Here is a 16035-nt window from a genome sequence, read left to right on the forward strand (position 1 = left end):
GCTCATATCTCATCAATAATTCATAGAGTCCGGGATCACGCAGAGGTCAGCAGACGCGGCCGGAGCGCCGGCCTGCTTGGGGCTCCGAGCTGCTGCCGCATACATTACGCGCCCCGGGCCGCGATGCCGCCACCTCCGTCGCTCCGCCTGGGCCGGGGGCTCGGCATGCCGACAGGTTTAGGCCGATTTTTTGATTTTTCGTTCTTCCTTTTGGCAAATTTATCGGGACTCACATTGCGGGCTCCCAGGGGGACATGGGGGATTTCGGAGACTGGAGAGTTTGGACTTTGGGCAATTCGGGACCTGTCAGACCCGGAATATCACCACCTTTACAAGTTTTAATCTCTCCCCCACCTTCCCCCTCCTTTTCTCTGTTTTAGGCTTCTCTGTCCAGTCTCTTCTTCTCCCAAATTTCCTCTTGGGGAGGAAAATGCACTCTTCTGCAGCATCCTCTAGCCTCTCTTTCCTGGAAATGGCTCCCAGGCTGCCGGGCCGCTCTCTGGCCTTGCTCTCCCCGTGGATTCGGGCAGAGCCCACATAGCTTCCACCCCGTTTCTGGCCTCTGAACACCGAGGCTGCCTTTGAGTGCTGCCATCCCTGACCTCGGAGTCCCGTGGGGTTAGGGATGAATGCGTCTAGGGAGGAAAGGGACCTGGGCAGGCCCCGGTCCAGCTTGCTTAGTTAAGAGATGGCCCAGGCCAGGTGGGAAGGGGAGGATTCAGCTTGGAAGGCAGCATCTGGGGGGAAAGTGGAGGAAAAGTGCCAGCATGTGGGAACATCTCCCCTTGGGGCTTGAAGGCGAGGTGCCGGATAATCCCCGTATTTTGGAGTTTCTGCAGGCTTCTTCCATTCTCTCTGCGTGTCCCTCTCTAATTCACTCTCGTTTCCTGTCCCCTAAAAGGCCACTAGGGAAGGAGGAATGAACCCTTCCCTGTGAGAGGTGGGGTCCTGGAAAGGGATATTTGGGCACAAGGGAAACGGAAAGAGTGCAGGTCGCTCGTGCGGCCCCGGAGCTGGCCGAGAGGCAGAGGCTGTAACGTCCCCGAGCTGCCAGTAGAGTCCGCCTTAGACCAAGTTCACAGCCAGGCTGGGGCCTCGGAGGCGCCAGCGAGCGGAGTGGCGGTGCAAGGTGGCTCCGGGCCCGCTGGGTCTCGTAGGGCCTGGACACTGATCTCTGCCTCTCCAGCCCTATGGGGACTGTGGCCCCCTCGCTCTCAAGGAACTTTTGCTCCAAGCTCTCTCCACTCTTCACCCCAGAAACTCCCTTCTCCAGGTCAGCCAAAGAGTCATACTGCATCCAGTATGTCCCCACACCCAGCAACTGCAGCCCCACGGGGGGGGGGGGGGGGACAAGAATGGAGTGGTGGGTCATCAAAAGCTTTCCCAGGCACTCCATTTGAGAGGCCTGTGGAAATGTGGGAAGTGGGTTCGATGTGGGAAGTGGGGTGGCATCTTTCCCCAAGAAGTTATTTAATAATCAGAAGACTCCTCTTCCCCAGATCTAAGGCCCTTAATGGGGGGACTGGGGAGGGTATGGGGGGGAGGGGCACGGAAGGCGTTTTGCGCTTGGTTTTCTGCAGCCGGGCGCAGCAGAAAGAGACCCTGGGCCGTCAGGCCAGTGTTATTGCCAGAGGGGTCGCAAAGTTGGAGGGTCAAAAGTTTACAGCGTGCGTGAGCAGGCGGCGTTGGCGTCTAGCGGTGGGGGCGGTCTGGGCAGGGGGAGGAGGCTGTGTGAGCAGAGAAAGAGGAGAGGGAGCAAGGGGTGCTGGAGGTAAGGAAGACGTGTGTGTTTGGGGAATAGCGGAGCAGAACTGGGGAGGAGGAGAGAGGCAGATAAACTGGGGTGGGGGAGAAACCCTTCTCCAACCCCACTACCAGCTGGTGGGGTGGGGACCTGCCCAAGAGCGCTGGGGGCACGGAGAACCCTCTGCGCAATTTTCTCTCCCAAAGATAACCTTTGAGTCACCATATAAAATTTAATTAAAACCTACCCAGCCGCACACATTAAAAAAAAAAATCCAATTACCCATGTGTCCTTGCAGGACATTTGATGGGGTCAAAGAAGGCTTCCAAGGTGAAGGCCTGATTCTTACCAACATCAGCCCCACCCAGTTCCCCCCCATCCCTGGGGCTGGCCTGTTCTTCAGGGATCCCTAACCCCCAGGATGGGTCCAGACAGCTAGAGTCCATGACTGTGGACCAGGACAGGAGGGTTTCTAAACTCCCTTTCCTCTTTCCAAATTGCTTGTTGTTAAGAAGTTGGATATTGAAAGAATGCTGGCTTGCTAATCCTCACACTCTCTCCCAAACCTCCACTTGTATGTTCATCCAGAATCCCTCTCTTCCTATTTGGAGGAGGGAGGAGAATTGAGAAGGAAAAGTACTGAATGGCCTCACAGAGATCTTTTTAACTGGAGTCGAATGAGCAGCCTGAAATGAACCTTGAATCTATGCATTAGGCTTAGCTCATGAGTAAAATGTTTACAGAGACTCTGTAATTGAAACACCAGGGTATATGCCTATTTTTGGTCTTTAAATGACTGTTTGTCTCGTTATGAAATGTCATCATAGTCTCTCTTCCAAACCTTGGATATGGGAGGTGCGCTGTGGGTGTTTGCCCTGCCAGAAGAGAGATAACCCGAGAGTTTGCATAAAGACACCTTTTGAAATAGGACCAGAAGAGACAACAACTTACTGTCAAATTTCAAATCAATTTGCCCCAGTTTTTGACTTAGCCAAAGAGGTGTGGGTCCTCATTTCTATTCAGCCTTGAGACAAATTGCTCTAGGGAGTCAGGCCAGGAAGGAATTCTTGAGGTCCAGAAGAGGCAGAGGTCAAAGGCTGAACTAGAGACTCTGTTTCCTTCTGTTCCTCCTCTGTCTCTTTTCCCTCTTTTTCCAGGCAGAATGCTAGCAAATGTATGGTTCTGTGGAATAGCCTGGAACAGCCAAAGAGCCTCTGCTGCAGGGGGCCTCAGGATGGGGAAAGAAAGTCCTCTGCCATCCTAAGCCAAGCGGGGTGCCTTGGGATGTTCTTTCCCACCTCCTTGTACTAGAGAGATCTCTCCCTGAAGACACTCTCCCTAGACTTAAACTGGGTGGAAGGGAGTCACCTGACCCTACCTCTGCTGGTCCCTTGGAGGCTGGAGAAAGGAGAAAATGTGTTGTTGACAGTCCAAGCATTCTAATTCTTGGGAGACAAACCAATGAAATCTCTGAGTAGTTTTAATGTGTCCTTGCTTTACTCCTGTACCTTTTTGTGGCAGTGGTGGGGGTAGGCAAAGGAGTTACTGTATAGACGAGAAGCGGTTTTAAACAAAAATTGGGGAGACGGTGTATTGTTTTGTTTTTAAAGGGAAATTAAAGCCTCTGAAAACCAAGTCCCCCACTTTGACCAGCACTGTCCAGCTCCTCTCTCAGAAGTCTCTCTGTCTTCCCCAGATGTGTTGGTCTAGGGACCAAATCTCAGCCCCAGGAGGAGGAGGAGTCATTCTTGAGGCCCTGAAACCTCCAAAGTTTGGGCAGAAATGGGATATCTCTGGCACTGGGGGAGGGAATAAGGCAGATGGAGTGTACAAGGGGGCAGGGATACAGGCCTTGCCAACAAAGCCATTTAACTGGGAAGGCAGGAGGGAAGGGGGCTCTGGCTCAGGCCTGTTCTCTGGGACCCCAAGTCCCACGGCCACATTTCCAATTCTTCAGGTGCCATTTTTCCTCCCAGGCCCCCAAAGAGAACCTCTACCTTCTCCCATTTTGCCCAGGGAACCGGAACTGCCCAGAAAATAGGAATGTTGGAATATCAAGGCAGCCGTGGGGTAGGCTGCGACCTACCGGCCGGCCGGGGACTTTTTTGGGGGTGGGGGATTGGGTGAAGGGGAGAGAAGGTTCTGGCAAGAAGTCGAGCTGGAGAGGATGAGCTGAATCAAATTCCTGCTCCGTCATTTTTCTCCCAAGTAATGACCTGCGCAAAATTCAATATGACCGAGCGAACTGTGCGAGCGTATTATAGTAACTGCATGCTCGTGGGGGAGGCCCGGAGAGGGGTGAACCGTAGGTCACGGCGTCTAAAAATTATTAAAATGTTCGAGAGCCTCGTGACGCGCCTCGCTGTTTAACAAAGACTGCCAAAGTATGAGATTAATACGAAAACTTGCGCTTCAAAAACAAAAACACATAAAAAAAAAGTCTTGTTCCGGCCTCCAAGGGGGCCCGTAGCGGCGGTGCCCGCAGCCGCGGTTCGGTTTTCCGGACACACAATAGTGGACGAGAGCGAGCTCATCTGTGACCGAGCGGGCCCGCGGGCGGGTCTGCGGCCGGAGGGCGCGGGGAGCCGCCCGGTGAGTACTCCTGCCCGCTCCCCTCCGGGCCTTCCGCTCCTCCGTGCGGCCTCCGGGGCGCCGGCCGGCTGGGGGCTCGCCTCCTCGGCCCTTCGCTTTTCCTCCCTGGCTCTGGGCTCTCTCCCTGGCGACAAAAGGTAGACGATTCCGTACGGGCTGGGCGCGCCCGGGTCGGTGGAGGGGGCTGAACCACGAGAGGTCACTTTAGCAACCTGTGGCTGCCAGGGGAAGGCGGCCCGCGAGCCAGCGAGAGAACGACCCGGGAGCGCAGGGGAGGTGGCCCGGGGCGCGCGCGCGCGGAGAGCCCTTGTTTTTTCTTATTTTTATGATGAGTACTCGTGTTCGCATTCTTTTGGGGGTGGAGGGGAGAGGCAGCCTCCGGTTTTGGTGAAATCCGTCTAGGGAGTCGCTGATGAACCTTGTCCCCCACCCATCGCGGCTGCACCCGGCTGGGGTGGGGTGTGTAGGGGGGTGCGGCGCCTCGGTGGGCTGGGCAGGTGGCGGCTCCCAGCGCGCCGCAGAGAAAAATCTCTGCGCTCTGTCCCTAGGATCAGCCATACGCATCCCCGCAGTGGCTCTGCCTCCCATACCTCTCTCTTGGGGTGCTCCAAGCACCTGGGCTGCATCCTTTGTGAAGTGTAGAGCAGCAAAGAGGCCCGGTGGGCAGCCTAGGCGCCCTCCCCAAATTCCGAAAAGCCGACTGAGTTAAACGGGTTTCAGAGAGCGAGCGAGTTGAGAAGGACAGGAGGTATGGGGTGGGGGAGGGGCCTGGCTAGTTGGAAGTGGTCGTGTCAAAGTGGCCTTTGACAAGACTTGGAAAGATCCCTCCTTGACGCTGAGGGGCTGGTGGTGGTTCTACCCAGGCATTTTTGTCTGTGGGCCCAGGGCCAGACTCTAGTTTCCCTGGGTACCACGATGGGGGTCTATTGGACCCTGTCTTGGCAAAGATAATTAAAACATAAATGTGTGTGTGTGATTTTTCAAATATAGGCAAGTGAGTCTGGCTGGGAGAGCGTTGGTGTTAGAAATCAGGCCCAAGGCCGAAATTGGCAATCCGGATTTGGTATAGAAAAATCAAAAGGTCTCTCTGGACCTAGTTTCTGGCAAGAGGGAGGGAGCATTCCTCCAACCCACCTGCAAGGGTCCCAGGACTGGGGATGGGCAGGGACTTCTGCAATGTGGTGGTTCAAGGGTTGTTTTTTTTGTGTTGTCGCTGTATTCATTAATGAAACTGATATCGTTCAGACTTGATCACTAGGGAGGCAAGTATTTCTCAGCAAGATGGGTAAGGAGCCCGAGCAAGGTAGATGCTTTCTCTGTGCCAATTCCCCTCATCCTGTGATGGTCTCAGCTTTCAGTCTGGGACTCAGTTCCTTCCAGCCCAATCCCAGTCTCCCAGTTGAGTAAATTCAGTGGTTACTGGGACCCTTGGGAAGTTCATTGGTAAACCCCAGATTCCCCCAGGTTTACCAGATCCCCATTTTGGTCCCACTGCCTGAGACCCTAGCAGGTGGCAGAGTGAGCAAATTTAGACAGAAAGAGCCTGCCTGGGGCCAGGGAGGTGGGGGAAACGGGGTTCCTCCACAGGCTTCAGGGATTATTCCCCTTTTCTGGCCCCAGGAGGTACAGGAGGCTGGGAGGGGCCGGAATATCATCTGGCTGCATCTTTTATGGTTCCTCATTGCCCTTCATTCGGAAATGAAACGCCTTTGATCTTTTTCTCAGGTTGTAAACGGAATTGCCCATCATTAAATATCCGGGGCCCCATCTGTTTGGTCTCCCAGCATTTTTCTTTACAGCTGTTTCTCTCTCTTTTTACCATTGAATTTTTCCAAAAGGACTTTTATGACACCTCCTTCACACCCAGCCGCCTCTGCCTCCTCCCTTCGCCGAGAGGCGCCTAGGAAAATATCTAGATACTCGTTTGATGGCAAACTAAAGGCTGCGAGGGGCACGGAGGAGCCGATTGGGGTTTTGTTTTTCTTAAAAAAAAAAAAAATAAAAGTCCTGGGGGGAGGGGAGGGGCGCGAGGGCACCCAGAAGGGCCTGATTCTGACTTCGCTGCAGCCTCGGGATGACCCTTTCTCCTTTTGTGCTTAGCTAATGTTTACATCTCATAATTCATGCGCCGCCCAGGGTTGTGCGGCGGCCCCGAGGTTCGCGTCCCTTTGCGGGACCGGCTGCTTCTATTTCTGATAGAAGAGAAAGAGAGTTGAAAACCTTGTAATCCCCAAAATGGACCCGCAGTGTCTTTTCCTGCTCCCAGAGCTCAAATGTAGAACAAAACGAAATAAAATCAAAGCACTGAAACTACACCCCAAACGAAGAAGGCGCGGAAAGTAGGAGAACTGGAAAATTTCTGGGCCAAGAAGATCTGTCTGTCTTCTGTATATACCCTGTAGATCCGAATTTGTGTAAGAAATTTTGTGGTCACAAATTCGTATCTAGGGGAATATGTAGTTGACATAAACACTCCGCTCATTTTTTTTCCCCGAAGAATTTTTTTTTTTTCCCAAAAAGAGGACCATCCGATGACTGACTGCTCGAAGACTCCTTCCTCTTTTTTTTCCTTCCTCCTTCTTTTCCTTCCTCATTAATTAGGGATGGAGGAATCCTCTACCTGAAATCTCTCATGCCTGCCCCTGGAAGTCTTGGTCACTTTTCCACTTTTCTTAATAGGTTAATATTGGTGGTGGTGGTGTTTTATCTTCTCCTCCAAGCCCACTTATTCTCTATTCTGGGATCAGGGAGGCTTTACTGAGAATCCAGAAAAAATGACTATTGTCGTCAGTGTGAGAAGGCAAAGAAAATCGTTTTTCAAACGGATGTTGAGGTCGCCTTTTCGTTTGGGATCTGAACAAGATGCCCTAGAAATATGCAATTACTAAGGGGTGTTACTGTATGTGGGGGTCATCCTAGGGCTCCTACCCTCAGCAACAGAAGGTTGTGCGATTTCTGTTCACTGCAGAGGCAGCTGCATTAGCGGCAATTAGAACGTCTGGACACCGTGGTTAGCACTGCTCGGGTGGTTCTGGAATTAGCAAATTGCTATTCGGCGTGCTCTGAAAAGTTGCAGGATTTTTACTCCAGCACTCGTGTTCAGTGTGGGAAACCAAGTCGTTTCTTCCGGCGTGGGCCGTGTGGGGCAAGGGGAGAGGAGTGGATAAGAGAGGGGAACTGACGGACTGACTGACACAGCCACACTAATAGCGCAGCTAAATGCGATTTGGAAGGCAAGGTCTCCCCGAATTAGTGCATGAATTTCCTATCGATCCGCCCGCGGTTCCATTCATCTCTGACAAGTCCCTCCTGCACCCGCCTGCTTGCTCCCGACGCCTCCTCTCTCACTCCCTACTCCTCCCCAGGCGACTGCGGAGAAAAGCCCGCTGTTCAGTGCCCTCTCGCCCCCCATGTAGGTTCCCCTCTCTAAGTGGAGCCCCCAGTCTGCCCCTCACTTAACTCCCCACCCAGACTCCTGGGCTCCTTCCCGTCGTGAGGAGGGGATGGGGGCCTCTGGAAGGCAGAGGATGCGGGGCGGTGAGGCGGGACAGGAGGGGGCTGCACCGAGAGCCCCAACTTCCGAGGGGATCCAAGGATTGTTCTCTGCCCAGCACCCCAACAGGCCCTCCGGCGGCACCCTGCCCTCTTCCTTTCATTCTCTCCCCCCCTTTTTCTCTCACTCTCTTTCTCCGATCCCGGAGAGAGCTAGGCGAGGAGGCGGTCGCCCCGCAGGAGCCCTATGTAAATCCTGGTGTTGGGTGGGTGGGGAGGGGGAAAGAGAAGAAGGGGAAATAAACCTCTTTGGCTGGAGTAGGGTCCGGGTGAGCAGATTTCCTTATCCGGGAATCGCAGGCGGGGCGGCCATTGGCTCCGAGGATCACGTGGGCCCCTAACTTTGTTCACTTGACAGTAAGTAGGAGGGCTTTCGGAAACAGGAAAACGAGTCAGGGGTCGGAATAAATTTTAGTATATTTTGTGGGCAATTCCCAGAAATTAATGGCTATGAGTTCTTTTTTGATCAACTCAAACTATGTCGACCCCAAGTTCCCTCCGTGCGAGGAATATTCACAGAGCGATTACCTACCCAGCGACCACTCGCCGGGGTACTACGCCGGCGGCCAGAGGCGAGAGAGCAGCTTCCAGCCGGAGGCGGGCTTCGGGCGGCGCGCGGCGTGCACCGTGCAGCGCTACGCGGCCTGCCGGGACCCGGGGCCCCCGCCGCCTCCGCCACCACCCCCGCCGCCCCCGCCACCGCCCGGGCTGTCCCCTCGGGCTCCTGCGCCGCCACCCTCCGGGGCCCTCCTCCCGGAGCCCGGCCAGCGCTGCGAGGCGGTCAGCAGCAGCCCCCCGCCGCCTCCCTGCGCCCAGAACCCCCTGCACCCCAGCCCGTCCCACTCCGCGTGCAAAGAGCCCGTCGTCTACCCCTGGATGCGCAAAGTTCACGTGAGCACGGGTGAGTGCGTGGGCACCCCTTCCCCCTCCCACCCCCGGTGCTTTACACCGAAGGGACCTCGGAGGCATGGGGCGGGGGGAGCTGAGGGAAGCCAATTGTCCCCGCTATAAACTCGCCATTGCCTGAGATTTACGGTCGCCTGTTTTCAGAGCCACATAATTACATCCCCCATAAATTTTTATGGCCTGGTGGGCCCCGCGCCTTTGAAGTCGGTTCCCCCATCCTCTTTGCCATTCTCACCAGCGACTTTTCGCCAGGGAGATGCAGTCTTCAGTGAAGTTGCAAGCTGGGGAGGGGTGTGTGGTGGGGGAGGAGGAGGAGGAGGTAATCTGTATTTGAAGGGAGAGTTGAGTCAACTCTCCGTATTTATTTTTTCCTTTCTTTCCTCTAGTCTGGCTCCTTGGCTCCAGAAGTGGGCAAAAGTTTTTACAGGGGTCAGGCGCTACATGGGATCTGAGCACAGAGGGTGGGAACTAACAGAAGAAAGGTTTAGGGAAGCCCCCTCCCTCTTTCACCCCTCGTTCTCCCATCCCGGGCCCCAGGCCAAGGGGGCAGAGAGGAGCGGTTAAAACCTTGTGAAGATTCCTCACTCCCCCCACCCCCTCTCCAGACACCCAAACAACAACGTGGAGACAACACAACCCTCCAAAACTTTGAGGTCTCTTTCTCTTCCTGGGGGCCCCCCGCTTTCTTCCCTTTGCATCCCCACCCCCCTCCAGAGGAAGAAGAGGTGGCGGGAGAGGGAGGGAGGGAGATGCGGTGTTAGCTGGAAGAAAGAGCTCTCCCTCCTCCCTTTCGGGGCAATAAAACTTTCTCTTTCTCCCTCTCTCTGTGTGTGTCCAGTAAACCCCAATTACGCCGGCGGGGAGCCCAAGCGCTCTCGGACAGCCTACACTCGCCAGCAGGTCTTGGAGCTGGAGAAGGAATTTCACTACAATCGCTACCTGACGCGGCGCCGGAGGGTGGAGATCGCCCACGCGCTCTGCCTCTCCGAGCGCCAGATCAAGATCTGGTTCCAGAACCGGCGCATGAAGTGGAAAAAAGACCACAAGTTGCCCAACACCAAGATCCGCTCGGGTGGCACCGCAGGCTCAGGCGGAGGGCCCCCTGGCCGGCCCAACGGAGGCCCCCCCGCGCTCTAGTGGCCCCCGCGCGGAGCCAGGAACCTCGGGGCGGGTGTGGGTTGTGAGCGCGGGGAGGGGGCGGGGGGGGGGGGAGAAGCGGGAGGGGACCCTGGGGCCTGGGTCCGCCAAAACCTACCTGCCCCCCCCCCCCACTTTATCTATTTACACGAATAAACGCAGAAGAGGGGGAGGGGAAGCTTTATTTATAGAAATGACAATAGGGAGCCGGGGGAGGCCCCCCCAGAAGCAAGGTTCAAGTCTCTTGCTTTCTTCCTTAAAAGAAGAAGTAGAAGAAGAAGGAAAAAAAAAAAAAAGAAAGAAAGAAAAGGAAGAAAAAGAAGAAGAAGAAGAGAAAGAAGAAGACAGAAAGAGAAATAGGAGGAGGTTGCACTCCTCGCTTTCAGCTTTGGCGAAGATGGATCCACGTTTCATCTTTAATCACGCCAGGCCCAGGCCCATCTGTCTTGTTTACTCTGCCGAGGAGAGGACGGGCCTCGGTGGCGACCATTACCTCGACACCCGGCTAACAAATGAGGCCCGGCTCGGCCGCCGCCTCTGCTGCTGCCGCCGCTGGAAGACAGCCTGGATTTTCTTTCTTTGTCCCCTATTCCTGACACCCAGCGAAAGCACCCTGTGACTGCCAGATAGCACAGTGTTTTGGCCACGGTAACACACACACACACATACACACACACACACACACACCCTCCTCCCCTCTGGTGCCCCTCCACAGGGAGAACACTGACTTCTCACCCCCCTTGCACCGCTGGGCTGGGCTGGGGGGCGGGCAGCAGGAAGGGGACAAGTGGAGGCAGGGGTGGTCTTGGCAACAGCAGGAGCAGGCAGGGAAGTTGAGTCTGAGGGGAAAAAAAAGAAAGAGAGAGAGAGACCAGAGCGAGACTCCTGACTCCGGAGGGCCTTTCTTCTGCCAGGTCAAACCATTCCTGGCAGAGCAAGGGGCCAGTTGAGTTCTGGGACCTGGGGGCCAACGTAGAGTTGTACAGCCCCCAGCCTTCTCCTCTAGACTGCAAACGAATGTGAAACTAGCAAGTCAAACCTGGTGCCCCTCCTGGTCTGGGAGACGATGTTGTGAAGACCTCTCCCATAGTTTATCATTGTTTTACATTATTATTATTATTATTAATTATTAATTATTATTATTATTATTATTTTATGTCCATGTGCGTCCTCTCTCCTGTTCTCTCTCTGACATTCCAAACCAGGCCCCTTTCTAGTTCTGGGGCTGCCTGAGTCTAGAACCCTTCGTTGGCGTGAAAATTTGTGTCCTGTACAGAGTGACAATAGAAATAAATGTTTGGCTTCTCGTGACCAGCACGGCGTGTTTTTGTTGAAACCTTGGTATAAAGATACAAATGCCACCCAGCGTTTATGCTAAGCACCCCAGTACATTCGGCCTCATACTAGAGTGGTTGAAGATTTTTTTTCAAAGGGTCCAAGGGGACTTTTGAGCTCAGAGGACTCCAAATTGTGGTAGCTCGTGTGTTTTCCTTTTGGGGTGGGTGTGTTTTGTTTGGGGCTTTTAATTTTTTTCCCTTCAGTCCAAAAATGGATTGAAAGTACTGGGCGGGCTGACTCCAATCCCTGATGGGGGGGGGGAATGTTTCATTGTAGGACACGAGAGGCTTAAGTATGGCAAAGGCTTTCATATCGTGATTTATTTGTCATAAGCAAATAAAATGCGGTTAAGCTGTCTCTTTCTAGACAGACGACTCTTTGCTTATTAAGGTTCGGAGGGAGGATTCTGCGAGGCCGGCCTCTTTCCTCCCGCCTAAGAAGGTATCGTTTTCCTCTGAGGTGTTTAAAGCTTTAATGAGTCTAATTTTTTGCACAGATGTTTCTGGGTGTTTGCAGGTTTTCAGAGTATTTTTATATTACAAAGGAGCTAGCCGGTGCCATAGCTCAAACTCTGACAAGCAAATAGATAATCAAGAAGACAAATGGCCTCTTTTGTGAAGCCCTGCTCCTGTATTAATTTTCATTTTCTTTCTCATAGAAAGTATCGAAAGTATGACTGGGGACCAAATAGCTTTCTGTCTCTGAGGTCCCAGTCACCCCTAGAATGGAGTGGGGGAAGGGGTTGGGGGTGCCCATGACCCTCACAAGCTTTGGGGCAGCACCCAAGAGAAGTGCTAAGGTCTGAGGGCTCCAGCCTGGGGAGGGGGGTGGGTTTCTCTGGTCTTGTGGCAGCCGGGATACTGCCACCCGCCTCCAAAAAGCTTGGGGCTCAAAAGAGCATTCGCAATTAAAAGTGGTTTTTTTTTTTTCAGTCGGTCTTGTCTCCCTCCAGAAAATAAACATAGCTGATTCTACCAGCGCGTTTTATTGTTATTTCTTTTGTATTCCTCTGGTTTGCAGCGCCCGGGAGTTTGAGGCTGGGTAGGGCCCAGGACACAGGGGCCCGTGTCCACAGCTTGGGAAAGGGCCATAGAACGGCTTGTGGAAATGCTTCTGGAAGCCTCATAAAAAAATTGCCCAGACCTGGAGGCTCAGAGCGGCGAGCTTTGTTTCGGTGGAATCGCGGTGTGATGTTTAAGCTGCCCGGGGATGCGGCCGCCCTTAGTGGAGGGGGAAAATAGTTCTTAAAAAGCATATGCCCCCCCAGGAATGTCTCTATAGAACCAAATCAAAGCTGCTCCTTGGAAGGTATGAATAGAATAAAAAAAAGATTTCTATGGAGCTTAAAGTTCACAGCCATTCTGTGTAGACAAGAGCTAAGAAAAATGTGAGAATTATACAGAAAACCATTAATCACTTCTTTTCTTTAAATACGTATCCTCTCTCCTTTGTTATTATTCAACAGCAAATCTCCGCAGACCGGCTGTTGGGGGAAAAAAGTGTTAGCTGGCTCTCCCGGATCTGCGAGGGGGAAAAAATTTGGAACCATAAAGTTGAAAACTTTTTTCTCAGTTTGGAAGCAGCCCTTCGTCATGAATGGGATCCGCGGAATTCGGGCCAGAGGAGGCGAGAGACGCAGAGGTAACAAAGCCCCCGCCTGGGCTGTCTTTTTTTTTTTTTTTTTTTTAATCGTTTTATGAGCTCTTTTTACAAAGGAAAGAAGAAACTCTCTTGCCTCCTTCTTTTCCTTTTTCAACTTTCTTCGCCGGTTTTTTTATGGTGGATGCTTGGGTCAGATTTGTTGCCTTTTATGATGACGGATGCTTGGGTCAGAGGGAGAGCGAGGGGCCTCACACCTGGAGAGTGTTTGAACTGCTTGGGACGGAGGTGTCAGAGCCCCTGAAAAACCCCAGAGAACGTCGTTTGGGAGGCAGCTCAGAAGGGCTTTTAGGGTTTCGGAAAATGCGGCAGGCCTGGAGAGCTCCAGCACGTGTGTGTGCAAGTGTGCGTGTTTCGGGACACGCACATGTGGCCAGTGTGTTCTGTGACTTTGCTTGTCTACACTGGGGGCTTGTGTCCCTTATGTCTGTTTACCGGGGAGATGTCACTGCCGCCTCCTGGAAAAATGGAATGCAGTTCGTGGATGGAATGCCCCAGGCTTGGAGCTGGGTATAGGTAGATGTCTTCATTTTCTTTCTTTCTTTTCGCTCTTTCTTTCTTTCTTGTGTCTAGCATGGGATTCTGGATAGATATTTGCAACTCTGGAGCAGGAAACTGTTCCGTTTACAGGCAAGGTTCGCTGGTGCCAGAATCTTCCTCTTCATCTCTGCTCCCCACTTCTTCCTGGAGGCTCAGTGCTCACTTTGGTTTCCTTTTCCTCTCTTGTTTTGGGGGTTCTGTTCCCCCTTTGTGGGGCCCTGCTTCTGAAGGCAAGGGAGCCAGCGGGCTCTGGCTCAGACCTGAAAATGTGCTGGCCCTTTTACCCTGGGGCTCACTGAGGGTTAGGAGGCAGGAGGCTGGCAGGAGAGAGAGTTCATGGAGAGGCCACGTTTTCTAGGCGATTAGCTCAGTATTAGAACCACAAAATGACCTCGGAAGCCCCTTGACCTCTCTGAGACTGGACAGTGTGCTGCTCCTGGCTCCTGACTGCTGCCCAGGAGGGAAAGTCAGACCTCTGCCAAGAAGGCCCCTCCCGGGCTGTCCTGTGGCCGGCCTTCTCCATCTCCCTCTGGCCCCCAACCCCTTCTTTGCTATCTGGGAATCTCTGGATTGTTTTTCTGTGACTGTCCACTGGGAAGAAAAGGAGTAAAAAATTTAGCTCAGGGGTACAGATAGGGGAGGGAAGTAAGGTGCTGATCTGGCCCTCGGTGTAGAACTCCCTTCCCAGGCCAGGTTCTAACCGCTCCCCCGACCATGTCCAACTCATGCCTCCTTTCCTCCTTCTCTTGGAGGGAGCTGAGGGAGGAGAGACAAAGGGAGGTGAAAGGAGAGGTCCACAGGACTGCAGAGCGCCAAGGGAACAAGCCTCTGGGTTCTAAAGAGAGGGAAGCCTCCCCCCCCCCCCCCCCCCCCCGACAGTCCCTTGGAGGCAACTTTCTCTCCAGGTCTCAGATCCAAATCCACAGCTTCTCAACCCATTTTCTGAAGTTCCTTTGTTTAGGAAGCTAATCCTAGAGTCGCTTGTGCCCTCTTCCCCTAATCCCCAGCCCCATCCCAGCGACTCACAGAGGCCATGGATGCCTTCCCACCAGAGGAGCAAGAGAAGTGGGAGAAGGGTCAGGACAGGCTGTTCTGCCCATTTCCAGGAACAGCTCTGACACATTAACCAAAGTTTTAGCAACTTTTAATTTTAAGAGATGGGTGGAGAATTTGCTAACATGGAGCCTTTCCAAATCTCTATTCTACTCTGATTCATCTTAAAATCCACACCAGCTGCCGTTATTTTAGGAGGAGATAGAGACAAAGAGAGACAGACAGACAGACAGACAGACTCCAGCTGGGAAGAGAGGAAATGTTCCTTCAGTTAAAACTAGGAGAGACCCAACCTTGCTGGGATGTGTATCGGGTACTGATTTGCATTTTGTAAATTGTCTCCTGTAACTTGGGGTCTCTAACTCAGGCAAGAAATAGCTAGTATCTGTTGGTACCATCTCCTTTGTCCCTGAGTGGGGGAATCCACGCAGGGGCTGGAGGTCTCAGGCAGGAGAGGGAGTGAGTAGAAAGGGGGTCAGGCCGCTCCTGGGCTGCAGACGTTTGGGGCGCATGTCAGATGTGCACCCATTACTCAGAAGGGCAGATAAGCTATTGTGAGCCCTCTAGAGGCCCAGGTGAGGAAGCTGTAGCCACCTGGGACTTTAGGAGGTGCTCTCTGCCGTGAGGGGTCCATTAAAGGGAAAGAGGAAGGAAACAATGGAAGGGAAGATTGGGGTTCATTCAAGGGTTTCAACCACTGAGGCAAGAGCTTCGAGATTTCCCTATTCCCTCACTCCCAGACCCCCAGTCTTTTCAGGGCTGAGCACCTCCAGCAGGCTGCCCAGCTGGATGGGCTCACCTTCTAGAATTCCAGCGGCACCCCTCATCTTTGCCCTCTCTTCCCTTCAGGTTCTTGGGCCCTTGCCGCTGGCCTCCTACTTGCACCTCTGGGGACAGAGGGGCTGCCCCAGTCCTGCCCGAGTGCGAGCGAGTGAGCCGGGGCAGCAGCGCCGGTGGTGGGTCTCCCTGAGAAGAGTGGCACGCTGGGGAGGAGAGTCTGGTTGGAAAACAGAGTTGGGAAGTTTCCCAGCGTGAGTTGAGCGCTGACGGATTTGTGATCAGCCATAAAACCGGAGCGTTCAGATTCGTAAATCAATCTCGCCTTTCTTGCAGAATGAACGTTCGCTTTATCGGCAGCAAGAAAGCGCTCCACTCGCGCTCAGGCACTTGTTTATTTGAACATGGACATTCCCAGGATCCGAAAAGAGGGTGGGCATTTTAACAGAACCTGCCTGGCGTGCCTTCCTGTCATTCTGCTGTTTTCTTGTCCTTAAAGACAATTTCTCGGTTTCAACGACAATTTCTCGGTTTCAGAGAGTGCTGTCTTCCCATGCTCCTGCTTATTTCTTCCTTCCTTTCTCCCTCTCTATCTCTCTCCGTCTCTCTCTCTTTTTTTTCTTTTTTTTTCTTTCAGACTTTAGTGGACTGTGTTCCTATAGGGGACCATTTGTAATAGATCCGTGGCCAGGATCTTGCAAGGAGCTGCCTGGGCAGGAGCCAGGCTAAGGGCCCAC

At 53.3% G+C, this 16035-nt stretch overlaps 2 protein-coding genes across 3 annotated transcripts in view; both read left to right on the forward strand.

Moving 5' to 3' along the window:
- Nucleotides 1–16035, forward strand: part of HOXB3 (homeobox B3) — a 40756-nt gene that overhangs the window by 3655 nt on the left and 21066 nt on the right. Inside the window, exon 2 of one of the 2 annotated variants that reach the window (XM_082704777.1) lies at nt 12735–12910. The gene's annotated coding sequence lies outside the window, so the exon portion shown is untranslated. Of the gene's footprint in view, nt 1–12734; nt 12911–13428; nt 13445–16035 lie in introns of those variants that run through there. The other variant, XM_082704780.1, reaches the window with a different exon arrangement.
- HOXB4 (homeobox B4) lies at nt 8109–11242 on the forward strand. The gene is made up of 2 exons (XM_082704838.1): nt 8109–8789; nt 9633–11242. Exons 1-2 carry the CDS (start codon nt 8333–8335, stop codon nt 9929–9931), a joined length of 756 nt encoding a protein of 251 aa, XP_082560964.1. The 5' UTR covers nt 8109–8332; the 3' UTR covers nt 9932–11242.

The sequence above is a fragment of the Mustela nivalis genome (assembly GCF_964662115.1).
Source record: "Mustela nivalis genome assembly, chromosome: 17".
NCBI lineage: Eukaryota > Metazoa > Chordata > Mammalia > Carnivora > Mustelidae > Mustela > Mustela nivalis.